The 15,718-nt window shown below is 37.7% G+C and overlaps 1 protein-coding gene across 1 annotated transcript in view; it reads right to left on the reverse strand.

Annotated features, from left to right (window-relative positions):
• FRAS1 (Fraser extracellular matrix complex subunit 1) overlaps positions 1-15,718 on the reverse strand; it is a 410,417-nt gene that overhangs the window by 178,462 nt on the left and 216,237 nt on the right. Inside the window, exons 17-20 of the mRNA XM_075203987.1 lie at positions 14,401-14,541; positions 10,437-10,610; positions 1,225-1,365; positions 886-1,029 (exon numbers count right to left, since the gene is read on the reverse strand). Coding sequence (XP_075060088.1) covers positions 886-1,029; positions 1,225-1,365; positions 10,437-10,610; positions 14,401-14,541 — 600 coding nt within the window. The remainder of the gene's footprint in view (positions 1-885; positions 1,030-1,224; positions 1,366-10,436; positions 10,611-14,400; positions 14,542-15,718) is intronic.

The raw sequence follows: 15,718 nt of genomic DNA on the forward strand, positions 1-15,718 counted from the left end.
CAATCAAGTGCGTTGTAAACCGTTTTGCCAAATATACCTAGTTGCAGTAAACTAAAATCATAACAAAGACACAAGCACATTTAATGAGCTGAACCATGCAGTATGTCCATATAAAATGAGACCTTCTATTAATAAACACATTTAATGACTCACGAAACTATAAACAACATCATATTATTAAAGATCTGCTAGTAACAAACACATATAGTGAACACTATAGGTATATATCACAACTGAAGATATTTCAAGTAAGAGGTAGGTACGTGGAGCTCTGTGGCAATATGAGGAGAGCAGCAAAAGTGACCTAGGGAGGCAAAAGAGTAAAAACTGGACCTGATACCTGATTTGGACAGCACAAGTTTGTCCTGTGTATTTTTAACACATCAACAAAACTTTCCAAAAAAAAATCACAAATATTTGTACCTTGTGTGGAGTGTATGCCTTGTTACTCAATCATTAATATGCAAAAACAAAAAAACCATTAACTACATGAGAACAGACTTAGTGATTTAGGGGGGGGGGGGGGGGGTCTACCATTTCATTATAATTCCCAACATTGTAATTGTGTAAGTTGGGACAGTCTGCCAATTCCTGAAACACCCACCAATAAAAAATGGGCATGGCATGGTCATGCCACACTGGAAGCACGCTCTTGATACACTGAGGCATGCCACAGCCCATTAGGACGTGCTTAGCACGTCTGAGGCACCAGGCAGCTACCAACTCCTCTCTCCTATAAACAAGCCCACTTTGCTGCGTGGACACAAATGGCAGGTGTGACAAAAGCTTGGTCCTAAAATTGTGACTGTCCTACCTAAATTGAGACAGCTTGGAGGTAAGATTAACTTAATCTAAGTGGTATGAATTGAGGGTAAAAAAACTTACCAACACAATATCCCACCAAGTTGAGGTACTGTCCATCAGCGCATGAGGTCTTACAGTTTCCACCAATAAGACTGGCATGAGGGTGGCATGTCAGGCAGTTTGTATCAGAAGGCCCACTGCACTCTTTGCAGGATGGGTGGCATGCTGTAACAGGGGAACAGGTAAACATTATATAGACTTATGAAGTAAATCTTCAACACTCACTATGATGGCTACGGATGCTTAAAGTGTAATATATATATATATATATATATATATATATATATATATATATATATCTCTATATATATATATATAATTATTTATTAAAACACACATGCAGCTTCTTGATTTACTCACCATGACAGGTCACATCCTTCATGTAGAATCCTTCGGGACACCGTGGCAAACATGCCCCATAGTGCAGCACTTCTGGAGCAGAGCAGCCAGTGCAGTTTAAATGGTTCCTCCCACTACAGCTTGTACACGATGAGTGGCATTCTGCAATAAAGAATATAAGTAAAATGAATAGGATTGTTCTTTTCCTCAAACATAAGTAAAGTAACTCAGGGAATGTAGTGCTGTACATTAGTGTTATATTTTTCTGATGTAATAAGATTACTTGCAACACAAACTAAGTGTTAGACCATGGATTTTTGGGCTCACCAGTAAATAACATTACATTATAGAAAATGAAAATATATTTTGTATGTGACTCACATCTTATACCTTAAATACACAATAATCTACAATATGGATTTTGTTAATTATTTTGCGGAAACTGCCCCTTCATATTGGGACAGGTATGCTCTTTTATAATTTAGGTTAGGGGTAATAGTGTGGTTCACGATGATATTTGATACAATAATTGCCTAGAATACAGCTTTGTACACTTGCAGTAACCAATTATAATGTTTGCATATTCATATAATTACAGATGTATTTATAATAGTTGATAAACCTTTACTTGGCATGTTGACAAGCAGGATGCTGTACAGCATATCAATGTTTATTCAATTAAGCATAAGTTAATTTATCATTTGCTGTCCACTCCACAGGACCATTTTTGCTGAGAAGTAGAGTTATCAGAAGCAGCTACTGTATTTCCAATATTCCTTACTACCTTGTCAAGTGAGCTTCAAATAATAAAAAATGCTAAATTCATAAATATACATATTATTTTCATCCATTTTCCATTTTGGCAGAACATACACAGATGTGTTCTTATATACAGTTCAGGGGTTTTATATCTTTCACCATTTTTATTCCTATGCACTGAAGTCAAATGAGGCATTTAGGGTGCAATTATCTCGCTTAGTATAACATTATGGTGCACAGTGTGTTTGTCATCGGCTTATTGCTCCCATCCATTTTTACTGTACACCCACTGTGAGTTTTGTCAAGGTTGAGAAACTTGGAGACTTGCTGTTTTGTGCTATCCACATAGTGCCTTCATTAAACTGCCAGGCCATGAACAGTTATACTCAGCATCTATCAAACACTGTCTGCTGCAAAACACATATAAAACCACACACGTGTTTTACAAGTAATCACAAAAAAAATCAGGAGAGTGTAAAACTATGCATCGCAAATATGTCAAAAGTTTTATGTTTTTATTCTCTTGGGGGCTTACATCGCTGTTGGTATACTACAAAAAACATTTGCTTTCAGTACAATAGACCTTCTCATCAAAATCATCAGCTATTTATAATCTTATATTAATTTGGAAAGAGGTCATGTGTTATGCTAAGCAATGTCCGCTTTTCCGGGTCTTATTTAAAAAAAACCAAAAAAAAACCTTCTTTCTGGCATTATTCATAGGGATGCAGCCAATGAATTCACAGGAAACAGTACTAAATGATGTGCCCCAGTGATGTCACTGGTTCCTAGTGAATCTATAGGCTGCAATCTCATGACCATAGGTCCCGTGCACATAATGACTACATTCATCACGTGTAAGCAATATGTGCATTTTAAGTTTAAAACAGACAATCAAAGTACACAGAAGCTGATGAGAGATCAAGAATTGGTCCTATTTTATGCACCCATGGTAGTTGGGTGCGTATGTTAAATTGTCAAAAGAAATGACCCAGTGGAACATCTTAAACCTTGCAGGCATTTAATTAGATCACAAAGAAAAAAAATACAGCTATAATCCACCAAATTTAATTAGATATTTCATCTTTCCTTATCTGCTGCGCTAAACCAGATTTGTCGATGGCCTGAAGTCATCCTATTTACCAAAATGCTATTCTTTCTAGTCTGCCATTTTCAAACTATATGGAAATTATAGCTGTGAGTGAAACATTAATTTCATCTACAGGCGAATTGGCTGAATGATGGTGTGCCCTTTCATGATTAAAAATGATTGAATCATATACCCTGCCTTGAGGCTCTGAATAGAAAATACAACCATATCAAACCATCTTGTTATGACATGAATTGATTCAAACTCACCTTGAGCAAACATCCTACATAAAATAGTGTGGCTAGAGAAGTGTATAAGAGTATTTTTCCATCTGGAAGAATCTGATAAACTGAATGATTACAGCTTGAACACACAACTCAAGAAACTATTTCAATATACTGGGAAGAGACAATCTTTTCTTTCAGGGAATACAAATGTTTTCATTTAATTTTGGTTTTATAATTGGGAATGGGACATATACAATATTTTGCAATTGCCAAATTCGGACACTTATGCCCTATGGATTGGTCATTACACTCACATATAACAGCTTCACTGCAATAATGCCTACAAACCCTGTCAGTCTCTCTCATCTTTACTAATGAAAACTGCTCCTCATTGGACTTCTCTACAAGTGACTATTCATCAGCTTCAAAGTAATATATTACAAAATTGTTTGCACTATAAACTAATAAACCGCCTGTTTATTAATTATAAGTATATATAAGTAACAGTCTCAGGGATAAATGTATTAAACTGCGGATCTGTGAAATTGACAATTTTCTGCGAAGTTCGCGGTCATATTTAAAACGATACTTTTAGTAAAAGGAAAATTCACCAGGTTTTGCCTTTAATAAAATTGTCATTTTAAATATGTCCATATATATAATTATATAGGGGAGGGAGATATATATAATATACATACAAGAATCCTTGGTGTTGAAAATAAACATTGAAATGCTATTATTTAATGCTATTATTTAGCTTATTTTAATAATTTCTGGCAGAAGTTTTTATGCTGGCAGACATTTTTTGGGGTGCATTTTTAACACAACAATGGTTTATGGCAGAAATTGCAGGCTTTAAACTGGATTCTAATTTCTCTCACAAACCATATTGACTCCTGTCACTGATTGCAACCGTCAACATCTGTATATTTATATTTTAAGAAGACCAATGAGCTACTGGCTGAATGATTTTCACTGAACACACAAAATTAAGTTACATATAACATTTCCTGGTAGCTAGGGATTAGCTATAGATGAGCAAAAAATATTTTTTCACTTTTTGGAATAACTGCCCATTTCAGGGGTCTCACAACAATTCATGTTTTGGGGATGCTTTTGCTAGATATATATTAAGGGAGTATAATTGAAATACAGACAGCGCTGTATGAGTCACACAGGAGACTCGGTTACTACCACGACACTCGGGGCTGCTTCTACCACGAGATGAGATCTTTGGAGCAGCATGGATTAGGTCCACACTTCGCCTCTGGGCCACCAAACTGCTTCCCCTCCATTCCTAGTACCTCTGCTGTTGTGTGTCTTAGGGAAGGCAGTACAGTAAAAAAAACTTTACTGCTCCTATATTTTGGGAACCCCATATTTCCAGAGTAGCGATGGTTGAATAGATTTGAACAATTCTGAAATTTTTTCAGAATGTTCACCCATATTCATTAACAAAATCAGGTCACTTAAAGTACATTGAACTGACCATAATAAAGCTGTGACTTATCAGTGATCTGGACTCTAACTACTAAAATCTTTACATTCACTTATGTGCTTGGTACTTTAACATACTACTTATACCCCATCCATACTGCACCAAAATCCCGGGTTTTTGCCGGGGCGAGCTCAAACGACCCGGGTCTTGGTGCAGTATGAATGGTACAAGTCAAAAATCCCGGGTCTAAAAACCCGGGTCTTCAACCCGGGATTTATCGAGGGGTAATTCCCGGGTCGGACCCGGGTTGCCTGCACTATCAATGGTGCAACCCGGGTTTTTCAACCCGGGTTGCACAGAAAACAAGCTGATTGGCTGTCTGCCTGTCTCTGGAGGATGATGTCATCGGTGGGAGCCCATGGAAGAAAAAAAAACCAGTCACCTTTCAATGACATCACCATTTTTCAGCCAATGAAAACTGCTCTGGTGATGACTCCCACAAATTGCCAGGGCACAGACTTGTGCAGTATGAATGGGGTCAACCCGGGAAATTCTCGGGTCCGAGGTGCAGTATGAATGGTGTTTCTGAGCTGGGACGCTCCGAGCCCCGGCAAAAACCCGGCTTGAAAAACCCGGGATATTGCCGGGGCGGCAGTATGAAAGCGGTATAAGTTATCCTTATAATAGTTATCCTTATCCTTACTCACAATCTATCGGAGTTCAAAAAAATGATGTAGAGTTTTTTCCATGGTACAAAATGCTCATGTCTTCATATTGCCTTCCCTTCTATATTATTCAGTACTATATTAAATAAAATACTCATTGTTTCTATACATGTTGTTATTTTTTTTGGGGGGATATTTTTTTTACAACACTAAAGGAGAATGCCAAATCGGTGGTTTTATAGATATGAATGAAGCACATGAAATTATGCACTGGTTAACCAATGTTGTCAGCTCGGATGATAATGAAACTTATGAATTTCTATCACACCCTTTGGGCTTGATATAGAGGTGGATGCAATTTACACTGATATCGTAAGTGTAAAGTGCATACCGTAATTTATACAGGATTCCAAGTCACATGGATATTTAGAATACAATGCAAATTGCACAGACACACCTCTTTATCTGCCTTATGGGCTGGTGTTCATGATACACTTAAGTGTATCAGTCACAGTGGCCCCTCTAAAGCAGATAAATGAAAAAATAAATAAATGAATGAATGTAAAGAGAAAAACCAAAACGTTTCTCAGCCGCCCCAAAGTGCACAAGGGTCGGTTATGCTGTTTGGGAGGGGGTGCACACCTTTTTTGTTTAAATTTTATTATTTTTTTATTTCTTTTTTTAATACATCAAGGTCTCTTGCACCAGCAGAAAGCACCCGTAAAAGATACAACTCCTAGAGACTTATCTGTGGCTGCTGTCAGCTCAGCATAGCATGTAAAGTACGTGAACACTCCTTTACATTGCTAGCCTCGCCCCCTACTACCTTCCCCGTTCCACCTCTCTGCTCTTAGAGAGGTGCAACGGGAGATCCGTCTCAGTCTGAGTGCATACTAAGACGGATCCTTGGCTAAAAGTGCTTTTTTTACTGGTCAAGTGGACTTACATCCAACTCTACATGAGGCCTTTATTTTTATCTGTGATACAGAGCTGTCTTTATTTAGTCAGAGGTTTATAGACTTTGTTTTCACCACTGCTAGGTTCTGACATATTGTCCTCAGAGCAGTGGTGGTGTGTACTGTGTATTGTTTTACCGCCACCTCACCTACTGCTTTAATTGTAAAACTATCAAATTCCATTCACTTACATTCCCATTACATTTTTCCTAACCGCCACTTCTAAATTTCCATTTTAACCACTGGAAATTACAATCGAAATGACTACAATTCATTATACACAAAAACATATACCACTCAAAGATGTTGTTTGTTGTTACGTTTTAAACATGGTGTTATGTTTTGCAGTTTTTGCTGCCCTGATTATTATTGTCCCTGCAGCTATTCTTTTGTCTAACAGGGAGATATTCAGAGGTGTTTTTTTTATCATTGTCCAAATACCACACACACAGAAGCTCCATGACATCATTCATATTTCATCTTATTTAATCAGTGACTGCAATGCACACCTAAGCTAGGAGAGTCCACTGTTCTGACTGCTGTATAGACAGAACACACTGTATCTACTTTATTCAGAATGTGCTTTATCAAGCATCTGAAATATTATAGCCCACTGCTATCTTAGAGATGGATTACAGGTCATTTGTTTCTTTTGCCTGTAATGTTCCTATAAACCCAGCTTTTATGATATTTTTATATGTTCCGTTTATGTTGGTTTATATAACATGAGACCTGCCCGTTGAAATCAAATTGAAGAAAAACAAGTACATTCTGTTGTGTTTATCTGTCAGCCTCTGGAGGTCAGGAATATAGATGAAACAGATATGTCAGACTGGCATGCACCAGACATGAGTTTAATTTGAGCCTTCAATCTAATCTGAAAAAAATGTTTATCTATATCACAGACTAAGGTACTTACTGTGTTGACATCTATGGTTTCAGGTATTGTTGTAATGTAAATGTAATTCATACACTTATCATGCTTTCAATGACAAGGCCCTCATTGACCTATTTAAATGTTATACATATACAGACTTAATCTCCAGTAAATACGAGAGCAAGCTGTTTTATAGCACTAATCTGGCTACTATGATTCCATACAGCAGCATCATCTGATATCTGCTTGCTTAATGGATGAGTTACTGAGAAGGCATGCTCTCAATCAGTACATCTATGAAGGCATGCTCTCAATCAGTATATCTATGAAGGCATGCTCTCAATCAGTACATCTATGAAGGCATGCTCTCAATCAGTACATCTATGAAGGCATGCTCTCAATCAGTACATCTATGAAGGCATGCTCTCAATCAGTACATCTATGAAGGCATGCTCTCAATCAGTACATCTATGAAGGCATGCTCTCAATCAGTACATCTATGAAGGCATGTTATCCATCAGTATATCTATGAAGGCATGTTATCCATCAGTATATCCATGAAGGCATGCTCTCAATCAGTACACCTATGAAGGCATGCTCTCAATCAGTACACCTATGAAGGCATGCTCTCAATCAGTACATCTATGAAGGCATGCTCTCAATCAGTACATCTATGAAGGCATGCTCTCAATCAGTACATCTATGAAGGCATGCTCTCAATCAGTACATCTATGAAGGCATGCTCTCAATCAGTACATCTATGAAGGCATGCTCTCAAACAGTACATCTATGAAGGCATGCTCTCAATCAGTATATCTATAAAGGCATGTTATCCATCAGTATATCCATGAAGGCATGCTCTCAATCAGTATATCCATGAAGGCATGCTCTCAATCAGTATATCTATGAAGGCATGCTCTCAATCAGTATATCTATGAGGGCATGCTCTCAATCAGTATATCTATGAAGGCATGCTCTCAATAAGTATATCTATGAAGGCATGCTCTTAATCAGTATATCTATGAAGGCATGCTCTCAATCAGTACATCTATGAAGGCATGCTCTCAATCAGTACATCTATGAAGGCATGCTCTCAATCAGTATATCTATGAAGGCATGCTCTCAATAAGTATATCTATGAAGGCATGCTCTTAATCAGTATATCTATGAAGGCATGCTATCAATCAGTACATCTATGAAGGCATGCTCTCAATCAGTACATCTATGAAGGCATGCTCTCAATCAGTACATCTATGAAGGCATGCTCTCAATCAGTACATCTATGAAGGCATGTTATCCATCAGTACATCTATGAAGGCATGCTCTCAATCAGTATATATATGAACTGCGGCAGAATTACAAGTGAAATGTAACAAACAGATAACCACTATAGTAACACTCCATTTGTAAACAGTCTTTAATAGGCTACTACGAGAAGAATTTGTAATTTTCTACATTTTCTTTATTCTTATCCCCCTTTAATTATTTTTACTGACAGATTTAGGATATTCTTAAACGCCCTCCAGTGTTTTCATTAATAGTATGAGTTGTAATATTTGGACATCAGAGTGGTCTTTCTGCACTTAGCTCCTAACTGTGGGTTGCTGGCTCTACTATTCCTGTAGGGCAGTACATGCACACTACATGATATCAGCTGTGCTCCGTCTGTCCTCTTGTTTGATATAAAGATAGGCCAAATCAGAGAACTGATGGTTCAGCCTTCCAGTGCATCCCTGGCCCTATAGCAAAACTTGGGGAGGGGTCCAATGTGGTATTTCTCGCCTTCCGTGCCCCCCGCTCTGCTCTCAATATTACAGAGGAGGGCCTCTTCTGTGCATGAGCTCTCCAGCACATGTGCCGCTCAGAAGAGGTCTCAACTGTGCTCTATGGTTAGTACCCCCTCGCCTCTGGGCCCCGTGGCCACCGTAACCCCTATTGTACGCGCAGCTCTACTAATGTTTATTTCGCTCTTCCTTACTATATTGTTTGCCTTTTTTTTTATCTCATAGAAGTTAAAAGGTAAAGGGCTTAATCTCACGCTGTGCCAGCTCTTTCTCTCTGTGCTATTTACATTTCTATGGCTGTTCCTTAAGGACTATAATACTTGTAATTTTTAGTATTTCTTTCTGTCCTTTTTATTTTACTTTTTCCATTACAGTCGCTATATCTCACTCCTGTTTTCACTTTATTTCTTATTATTATCTATAGCTTCTCGTTCCAGGGCAGCTGCTTTATTCGTAGCTTCTGATATATGCTGCAAAGTGGTAGAGCATACACCAACAAGACAAGCGTGGTCATGCCACATTGGGTACGTGGTTGCATCACTTTGGGACGTGCCTAGCGCTTCTGAAGTGCCCGCCCTCCTCAACCCCCGAAACACCACTGCATTACTGCACGCACCATTTACAGCTGCACGTGGCACTTAACGTGGGACATAGCGCCCAACAATCTCAGCAGTTTGGACAAAAGTCCTGACAGTTGGGATCGCAGTACAGTCCCCTCTAATTGGAACTGTCCCACCTAACTCGGGACAGTTGGAAGGTATACAAACGTCCATGCTGGATTCACTATAGGAATACTGCATATTAACCATAAGAGAAATTAAGTGGTCACTGGGATTATTGATCCCTCTTTTAAACTGTCCAACTCGTTTGCACTTGAACGCACTCACATGAATGCTGTTTTTCCAGCACGTTGCTTTTCCACACATGTCAGTACATCCAAGCATGAACCAGGAGGAGAATGCTATATGGAGCAATGATCTCTGTGAATGCTCTACATCTGTTCTGGGACACTCCTCTGCTCATGAGGGAGAAATCACAAATACACATCAGTGAATGAGCCATTAGTATGTACACTTTGCTTACTGTGAAGAAGCATAATATCTTAATAACGGTGAGAAGAGAAGTAGAATTACTTGGTTAAACAATACCTGCAAGTAGTATGAAATTATTACATTAGCTAACGCTTAAGAACAAGTTACTTTCCTATAAGAGAAAATCTCCAGAACTGCTAATTCACAGGTTTTACAACATAGCAGCAGACTACAAAAGAAACTAATCTCACCGTTTACCTCAAAAAATGCTCAGGACTGTAAATACTTTAAGTAAATAATGATTTGTGCAAGCAGCTGCACAAAACAGTAACAAATTAATTATTTTGCTTAAACCCATGAGGCAACATTAGGGTAAAACAAGCATATTTGAGTATTATTTTCATACCTTGGCATATTCCAGTACCGTCCACATAAAAGTGGGACTTGCACTGAGGCTGGCAGGTCCCATAAGGCTTTCCTCTATACTCTTGAACTGCCTGAAGTGAGTCCTCTGGATTTGCACACTGTGTGCAGTGCGAGTCCTCTGGGCCCAGGCAAACACGACAAGATGGATGGCAGGCTAGAGATGTAAGGGAAAGCAGAGAACAGAATGCCTGAGGTTCAGAGAAGATTTCAGAGGAAGAACAAACACATATTTAATGTTAACTCTATGATATGTGACTTCAAGGGATATACTACCGCAGACAAATGACTACAATTCCATTAAAGTGGTACATCTAAATCATAGAAGCAAGTGAGCTAAAAAGGAAATAAACATTATTCTTTACCTGTGCACATAACAGGACCTTACTAATATAGGAACTAATGGAGTTGAGCTCCTGGCCCACTTCAGAAATAGGCCCATGAGTAGCAGTATACTTATTTCTTTTGTTTACTGTATTAAAAAAAAAAATAAGAGTAGCCTACAAAGCTTACAATTAAACACCACTGTATTCTATATATCAAAACCCATTTGCATTTTTTAATTTTTGCCGCTGCTTAATCCGTTTTAGGGCCTGATTTTGAGTTAAGAGCAGGGCAAAGAAAAGGAGCAAATTTGCACCTTGGCAAAACCATGTTGCATTAGAGGGGGGGGGGGGTAAATTTTAAATGTCGGGACAGATTTATAGTTGGAATACGGCATGTCATAGATCAACTTTAATTACAGTGTAAAAATAAAGCTATCAAGTATTTGTGTGCTACATGAAAAAACAGAGAGTAATTTCATTGCATGCAAAAAAGTAAATCAATTTGTACCCCTTGCATTGTAACATGGTTGGTCCAGGTGCAAATTTACTCCTTTGCTTTGCTTCTAACTCAAAATCAGGCCCTTAGTGCATTCAAAGGAATGAATTGAAAATTAATTATCTCTATGGAACCACATTGTGTATGTATCCACTAGGGGTTAAAGTGATTACACCAGTGTTGTACTGTATTTTTCCTGTTCATGTAAATTGCCAATTCATTCAATGGCCCATTCATTTCAGTGAAGTTGTGGACTACATGTAAAAGCTTAATTAGGATGAATAGGCAAGTGACATGAATGGAGTTGTAAAACACTATTAACTGTTTTTCTTCCCATTCAAAAGTTTAAGTTAATATCTACTGAATGATCAAAGCTGAGAGTCCCCAGGACTCCACCCCCCGCTGGCCAATCGCATTGCGGTTACAGTGAGAAACTGTATGTGATTGGTTGAGTAGTTAAGGGGAGTCAAATTACAGGCATGCTGTGGTTGGAGCAGTTTACGTCGTTCGTCTTGCCTTTTTTTTTTTTTTTTTTTAGTGGATTATCATTGTTATTATTAATATTTATATGTACAGCACCAGCAGACTCTGCTTTACAATTGGAAATAAACACAGTAATAGCCGGGTATTATCAGGCAGACAAATTAAAGAAGATTTCCACTTGGATTACAAGAAGAAGTATTACTGTGGATTACAAATAAAGAACATTCCCCATGGATCACAAAAATAAAAACCCTTAGAACAAACACAGTAAAAAACAAGATTAGGTATTAGCAAACGGACAAATAAAGAATAATGATTTATTATCATTTGTTTGTATAGCACAACCATATTATGCAGCACTTTAAAGAGAATAAACCCCTAAGAGGCCTTTTTCTCCTCCCATTGGGTAATTTCTAGTGTGGAAAAAATCTGATCTGAGTGCTGTGATTTTCTATTCTAATGCAATTTAATGTGGTGCTGGCTTACTCACATATCATAGTTGTATAGACCATAACGAATTGGATAATCTTGAGGGACAGTTGTGAGGTATTTCCCACTCTGTGCATATGTGATTGGAGGATAGACATCACTTTTCAGGTACTTGTGATGCCCTCCATAGTTCTGCCCATACTGACTCTGGTGGCGTGGTGTGCTCGCAATAGGCCCTTCAGAATTTTAAGAACAGGCTCCTTAATTTGACATTGTACATAACTAAAATGTAAATGTTGCTTTATTCTAATATTTCTCAAACTTAATGCAAATTAGTGCAAACATTGTAGAGAAATAATTTCTGGGAAGACTTGAATTGGTGGTACGGGAGTAACGAAAACTATATAAGAAAAAGAGCCATGGTGTGTGGGTATTATTTTAAAGCATGTCAGGAGTCTTTGTACTCAAATTCAGGCATCTAACATAAAAAGCACTAATGATACAGGTCAGAGGAATCAGCAACAGGCTTCAGGTGCATATCGCTTCAAAACTCAAAGATAAAATTCCAGGGTCAACAGTTAATATGGTTGAAAAACAACACAGGTCCATCACGTTCAACCACTCATACATTATAATTGTTTTGTGCTGTGCTGGGAAACTTCATGACTAATACTTAAAAACAGAATACTTAGAACAAATGTACAGTAAACATATAAAAAAAAATCTAATAGAGAAAAATGACATTAGTTTATCGCTAGCTTAACCTCAGGAAAAGTCAAAGAATAAATTACCAATAAACTGAACAAATAGGACTGATGTGATGATTGATGCCTGAGCAGCCTATGTTTCCAGATAATAGATACTGTACATGAAACAGATATATCAAAATACAAAATCTTATATTAATCTTCTTCTATGTAGGTCAGGTTAGTTTACCACTTATTCTGAAAGTAGAATTCTGTATTTCTAATCCTTCATGTGTCCCAAGAGTCATTAGCGATCGTTATTTACTGAAAGGCCACTGGGCATAACTACTAGAACTCTAAAGGTCAATGACCATTCTAGAGGTCACTGAGAGATTACTACTTGTGATAACACCTGACAGTGACTCCTGGTTGATAGTGCTGTAGTTGTTATATTTTGATGCATCCATTATTGGCAGGAAATTACTGCTTTGGCAAAAACGGAAGTATTGTCAAAAGTAGTCTTTAAAAAAATCAACTTTACTGCCTTGGGGCTAATATAAAAGCATAGCTTGTTAAACAACTTGTTGGCAGAAAGATTCTTTTTATACTGTACATGCCTTGGAGGTAGCAGCTAAATTAGGAATTGATTTCATTCATAAGAGACAAACATAAAAGTGTTCCATAAAGCGCAATAACACCACAAGTGAGCAGAGTAGGGGAGAAATTGCTGTATCAGTTTTTTCTATTATTTTACATATTTTATCTACAATTTTAATTCAAGTCATAAACCTTTATATATCTACAAATCGTATACACAAATGTCATTGCTCTACACTGTAATGACTGTAAATGACTAGAGCTTTGCGTGAGAACGATTTCCAGAGTGACACAGCACATGCAGGCAGGGCCGGATTAAGGGAATGGAGGCCCCTGGGCTAAGGGGGCCTCCATTCCCCCTTTGCGGAGCTAAAATTACTCCCTGCTTGTCTTTTGCGCATAATGATATCTACATTTATATTAATGCAGTGTACACTATAAAATAAAATAGTGTAACTTCTTTTTTACTAGATCATTCCACAAAGTAGAAACCACTAACTTAGACTTGTATTATAGGTACAGCTAGAAGCATACTTTTGCCAATGTGTTGATTTCCTGTATGAAGCCACAAGTAATTCTTTGAAGTCCTGGCATGAGGATCTGATTCATAGCCAACCTCACTTAATGTACTAGGAGGTGACTGATTAACATATACCAATATGCATTTTAATTCTGTATGTCAGCATACTTTCAATAAATGATTTATACAGAACATGGGATAGGAACAAATAGGAAGAAATGTTTCAAGCAACCAAAACAAAGGAAGTTGTGCTGGATAATTGGCCGATATTAAGGCATTTTTAGGAAGAAGTCCTCAAAACTTGGGACTGTCCTTATATATCAAGAACATTTGGCCAGTAAGCACATATGACAGAAAATTTCATTTTGCATTTCTACATAAATCATCTACAGATCTGGAAAGAAAAGTACCATTGCAGAGACTCCCATCAAAATAATGTCCTATGCCACAGTTGCTGATGCATTGTCCTTTCAGCAAGGCCAATGGAGGTGAGCAGGAGGTGCACTGGTTGGCTAGTGGTCCGGAACATGATGCACACTCTTTGTGACAACCTAGAAAACAAAGACTAAATGAGCAGATGGCTTCATAGCTGAAACAACATTTCTGTGTGCTGCAATTTATTTCTTTTTCAAAACTGATGATTGCAAAGATCAACCCAAGGGAAGTTGAAAAAAATGTGTTATGTTAAGGGTAGGCCTTGCATTAGAACACACTGATCATAGATCAGGTCACCGGAGGAAGGTTGATTCTCAAAGCTAACCATCTGCACATGGGAATACTCCTAGGGCCTGATTCATTAACGATCTTAACTTAAGAAACTTCTTTTTTCAGTCTCCTGGACAAAACCATGTTACAATGCAAGGGGTGCAAATTAGTATTCTGTTTTGCACATAAGTTAAATACTGACTGTTTTTTCATGTAGCACACAAATATCAATGTCTTCTAGGGGCTAACTAGGGGCTAAATGTACAAATAAGCTATCAAGTATTTGTGTGCTACATGAAAAAACAGTCAGTATTTAACTTATGTGCAAAACAGAATACTAATTTGCACCCCTTGCATTGTAACATGGTTTTGTCCAGGAGACTTAAATAAGAAGTTTCTTAAGTTAAGATCCTTAAATAATCAGGCCCCTAATGCTAACACTATGGAGTAAAGGCAACTGATAACTTTCAGACAAAATATTCTGCTGGAGTATAAGATAATAGTGACTGGGCATATCTAGAACATCATTTTATTTCTGAAGAAGAAGAATCTGATTCAGTCTTACTACACAGTAGCAGATTTTTTCTTGTTTGGCAAAATACAAGTGTAGTTTTAAAGTTTTGCTTTCGAATATTTAAAGCATACTTGTATTAACTGAAAAGGATTCCACCACTTGAGCACTGGTAATAACTCCCTTAGAATACTGACCACTACCGACATACAGATTACTGAACATTATATATTTGCTAGGTGTTTGGAGAATTTGAAATTTGAATGGTTCTGTGGCCTTATCTGTGTGGAGTTTGTATGTTCCCCCTGTGTTTGCATGGGTTTCATCCAGATGCTCCGGTTTCCTCCCACACTCCAAAAACATACTAGTAGTTTAACAGGCTGTTATTGAAAATCAACCTTAGTCTGTGTGTGTATGTGTGTGTGTGTGTGTGTGTGTGTGTGTGTTAGGGAATTTAGACTGTAAGCTCCAATGGGGCAGAGATTGATGTGAGTTGAAGTGAGCTCTCTGTA

Source organism: Mixophyes fleayi, chromosome 1, assembly GCF_038048845.1.
Source record: "Mixophyes fleayi isolate aMixFle1 chromosome 1, aMixFle1.hap1, whole genome shotgun sequence".
Classification (NCBI taxonomy): domain Eukaryota; kingdom Metazoa; phylum Chordata; class Amphibia; order Anura; family Limnodynastidae; genus Mixophyes; species Mixophyes fleayi.